This window comes from Danio aesculapii, chromosome 23 (genome assembly GCF_903798145.1).
Source record: "Danio aesculapii chromosome 23, fDanAes4.1, whole genome shotgun sequence".
NCBI lineage: Eukaryota > Metazoa > Chordata > Actinopteri > Cypriniformes > Danionidae > Danio > Danio aesculapii.
In genome coordinates this window covers 107,501-112,500 of record NC_079457.1, presented here as the reverse complement: position 1 = coordinate 112,500, position 5,000 = coordinate 107,501, and the positions used below count along the sequence as shown (strand labels likewise).

Sequence of the window (5,000 nt, the reverse complement as noted above, 5' to 3'; positions counted from 1 at the left end):
ATGTACTGGACAAGTCAATAAATATACAGGATGTCCCAGCTAATGTGGCCAGTTAGCCTGGAATGGATAGAGACAGATTCTCATCTGTTTGGAAGTAACGTTAGCCTTCCCTGTTTGGCAGTCTTTTTGAACATATTCAGAGTGCGATAATGACGCCGCCGCCTGCTTTCTTTTACGCCTCTCTTGCTCTTTTTGACCCATAGTGTTACTCAGTATGGATGTTCATCAACGATTCAAACGTTAGCGCTCGGTGGGTTACGTCAGATGACTCTAGTCGAGTAATTACTGGTCAGAGTTATCTAAAATTACACTTTATTATAAAATGTTATTTTTTTTGATTACATAAAATAATTAAAAGGACAAATTCTGGACCTTTTTGGTCATAGACCTAAGCTCAATATTATTAGCCCCCTTCAGCAATATTAGTGTTGGATTGTCTCCAGAATAAACCACTGTTATACAATGACTTGCCTAATTACCCTAACTTTACCCTAATTACCCTAGTGAAGCCTTTAAATGTCACTGTAAGCTGAATACTAGTGTCTTGAAGAATATCTAGTCTAATATTATGAGCTGTCATCATGACAAAGAGAAAATACATCAGTTATTAGAGATGAGTTATTAACACTATTATGATTAGAGATGTGCTGAAATCTGCTCTCTGTTAAACAGAAATTAGGGTGAACAAATAAACAGGGGGCTAATTAATTCATAATAATTATTAGTTCAATAATTAGTTCATAATAATGTGCGCTAGTTTCCCAGAGATGGGTTGCAGCTGGAAGGGCATCCGCTGCATGAAACATATGCTGGATAAGTTGGTGGTTCATTCCGCTGTGGCGATCCCCGATTTATAAAGGGACTAAGCTGAAAAGAAAATGAATGTATGAATGTGCGCTAGCAAAATAAATGATGCACATTATGATTTCACACTGATTATGATCAGAAAGGGCTCAGTTGATTTCGATGTTAGAACACTGCCCTGCATCAGTGTCACATGCAGATGTGGTTAATTAAAGCATTGCTGGATCGGCTTCTTCAAGTGCACAGATCATCACTAGCATCTTGAGTCAATATGTTAGCTTTCCTATTCTCATCAATACAGGTTTGAGCTTGTGGACTAAATTCTGTTTAGAAACTCTAAATATGTACATGTGTCTGTCCCTTTTTCAGAAATAATGAGTCGAAATGAAGAGAGTCTTTCCTTAAAACAACCAGAATAATCTGACAATGGGGAAGAGGAATAACCTCATGTCAAAAGGAAAAATAAGATTATTCTGCTTGTTTAACAGAGAAACTCTCTTCATTTGACTCATTATTTCTGAACACAACACTATATATATTGTGCTTGTCTAGAAAATGCTGACTGATTTAAGAGTTTGGAGATATTTGGACCAGAAACAAGACTCTGAGCAAGAAAGCATTTGTTTGCAGTGCAGGTCTCCAACATTTATTAAAATATCTTCTTTTGTGATCAACAGAAACAGGAAACTCGGTCATGTTTGTGACTTATCTTCAGGTGAACAGCTCCTTTAAATCACCCTCAAACCAGCCGATTCCAATGTCATCACTGGATTGATTGGGCATTATCAGCTGATAGATATGGGCCAGTGGGGGCCTTCTGCTGCCACTGGTAGGCTCAGAAGGCTGTTATCATCCATCCACTGTGGCCAGAAGTTAACGAGAATTATTTATAGTATTTATTAACGTCACAGTGGCACGATCGACTAACAGCACTTGGGTCTCTGGTTCGAGTCCCAGCTGGGTCAGTGTGTGTTTCTGTGTGGAGTTTGCATGTTCTCCCCGTGTTGGTGTGGGTTTCCTCCGGGTGCTCCGGTTTCCCCCACAGTCCAAACACATGCGCTATAGGGGGACTGATCAACTAAACTGGCTGTAGTGTGTGTGTGTGTGTGTGTGTGTGTGTGTGTGTGTGTGTGTGAGAGAGAGAATGAGTGTGTATGGGTGTTTCCCAGTACTGGGTTGCAGCTGGAAGATCATCTGCTGTGTAAAACATGTGCTGGAATAGTTGGTGGTTCAGTGGAAATGTGTATTACATGTGTATTCGCTTATTGAATAACGCTTCTGTTTATTAAAGGTGTTAAATAGTTCCCAAAGCGTGAATATAGTACTGTAGATGTGTTCATCAAATACATCCTCAGCAGACCACTTTAATCTCTGCATGTAGAGTCAGTGATCAGAGCTCAGATCAGTGTCGAGGGTCTGACAGGGGCATAACGTTTACTCTGTCATGAGCAGCGGCTGGAGCTACACTATATACAGCACTGGATACACACATCACTGCAGTACCAGTGCAATGAAGGAACACACACACACACACACACACACACACACACACACACACACACACACACACGCACGCACGCACACACACACACACACACACACACACACTAGCAGCTGGTAATGATACTGTAATGCTATAGTTGAGGATGTTGTGCGATCATCACTCATGTGTGTTTGTGTAAGATCTGCACTGCAGTGTTTGGTTATTGTTAGCAGCATGCGTGTGTGTGTGTGTGTGTGTGTGTGTGTGTGTGTCGTGTCTTCCAGACAGATGCGTGTAGTGTTTCAGCGAGTGTTTGATCTGTGTTCAGTCATTGTTTTACTGGTGATTGGAGATAAAGATCAAACACTGCGCAAACTCTATCTGTGCGTGTGTGTGTGTGTGTGTGTGTGTGTGTGTGTGTGTCGGGCCTGTCGTGAAGAGGGGGCTTCTTTCTCTCTAAGTGGAGCTTCTTTAGTATTTCCCACATGTTCTGTGTGATTGAGCAGTGTAAATGCAGCATGTTGCTGGTGTTTTCTGAGGTGTGTATGTAAATAGGTAATGTGATGTCACCAGACTAATCAATACTGCCCAATATACAGGACGTCCCGGCTAATGCAGCCAGTCAGTCTAGAACCTCATGGTCGTGACGGATTCTCATCTGTTAGGAAGTAGCGTTAGCCGTACCCTGTCTTCATGAACATAGCAGAGTTATAAGCTTCTCTCTGCGTTCTGAATGATTTGAGATATTCAAAGCTTCTGCATTCAGTACAGCAAACAACATGTGTGTAGCAGTTCTGTGTCATACACTAATACTACAGAGAGCCTAAACGAGCTCTACATGTATATGATCAGAATTCTCCTACATCTGCTAATGTGAGTAAAACAGACAGCAGACGCAGAGAGAAGCTCACTCTAAAACTGTCTGGCAGATCCTTCACTGAAGCTTTACTTCTGCTTATTGATATTCATATGCTTACTGGTGCTGTAACGATATGCTGATGTTTGAGGAAGTAAAGTTTGATTCTATAACAGTTCTTTAAATGATTTAGGAGGATGTTTTAATGTAATTAATATGGTCATATTTATTAAATTATATTTACTGAATTATATGATGTATTTGCCCTTCAAGACTTGATATCAAATTTAAAGACTATAAAGAAAACAGACAATGAGCAAATGAGTTGACTAAACACTGAAACTGTTCCACTGACTACACACACACACATAAACATACTTCACATTTAATATATTCAGTTTTAATGTCAACAGATGCTTCTACATCTCCACATCTCCACATCTGCACATCAGGTTCAGCTTTCCTCTCAGTTTGGTGTGGTGTGGCATTAGTCGACTCTGATTTTGTGTTTCCGCTGTCAACAGAGCAGACCGGCGAAATGACAAATAAAGCTGATTGGTCCTCATATGTGCATTCTAAATGCTGATTGGCTCACAGAAAGAACCTTAAAGAGCCAAGCTAGAGTGCGACTAAACTTATTAAAACACACCCCATCATGTAAATAAGCTGTCGTTTAATAAGAATATGATAATAACTCAATTATGACAACATGTCAGACAGAACCTGAAAACTCTGAGGTGACGATATGGTCGATACTTTGCGTCAGTGACGCCGCTGCCTGCTTTCTCTTCAGTCTCTCTTCCTCTTTTACACCCACAGTGTTACTCAATATGGATAAAGATTCAGACATTACATCACTTAATAACTGCTTTTATTCTAGCTGAAATAAAACAAATAAGACTTTCTCCAGAAGAACAAATATTAGAGGAAATACTGTGAGAAACTCCTCAATCTGAGAAACATCATCTGGGGAATAATGGGAAAGAAATTTACAGGATGAATGTGACGAATCCCTAACCTGCCTAGTTACCCTAATTACCCTAACTTTACCCTAATTACCCTAGTGAAGCCTTTAAATGTGACTTTAAGCTGAATACTAGTGTCTTGAAGAATATCTAGTCTAATATTATTTACTGTCATCATGACAAAGAGAAAAGACAGTTATTAGAGATGAGTTATTAACACTATTATGATTAGAGATGTGCTGAAATCTGCTCTCTGTTAAACAGATATTGGGGAAAAATAAACAGGCAGGCTAATAATACTGATTCAACTGTATATAAAGGATGAATTATTAAATATGAAACTGGACACACTTGAGCTGTGGATAAAGGCAGTAGGGGTCAGAGGTCAGATGTACCTGGAGCTGGGTTTGGCTCTTCTGCACACAGCAGCAGCACACATGATGACAGGAGGAGGACCAGCAGACTCCTGCAGAACACACACACACACAGAGAGAGACAGGTCAACACACAACACATGCTGCGTTCACACACATTATTGTCATGCAGCAGTATACTGCAGTACAGTTCTCTACAATGGTTCAGCTGATCATTCTGATCATTTCTCTAGAGCGGTGGCTCCCACAGTGTGGGTCGTAGGACAATAAAAGGGGGTCGCTTGGTGATTTACAAATATTTAACTCATTTATTAAACTATTGGAACGACCATATTTTATCCATAACCTACAGAAGAACAGAGCAGCAGTTATAGTAAGATTGTTCACATGTTAATAATAAACATAAATAAACAGCACGCAAATAAAAAGCCATTAGTCTTTCTATTTATTTATTATTTTATTTATTTACGACCCCTGGGGTGATTATGTTATATTAAAGACACAGCACATTGATTTTA

The 5,000-nt window shown here is 39.8% G+C and overlaps 1 protein-coding gene across 1 annotated transcript in view; it reads right to left on the bottom strand.

Moving 5' to 3' along the window:
* Positions 1 to 5,000, bottom strand: part of LOC130216951 (collagen alpha-1(XXVII) chain B) — a 108,706-nt gene that overhangs the window by 94,872 nt on the left and 8,834 nt on the right. Inside the window, exon 2 of the mRNA XM_056448895.1 lies at positions 4,504 to 4,574. Coding sequence (XP_056304870.1) covers positions 4,504 to 4,574 — 71 coding nt within the window. The remainder of the gene's footprint in view (positions 1 to 4,503; positions 4,575 to 5,000) is intronic.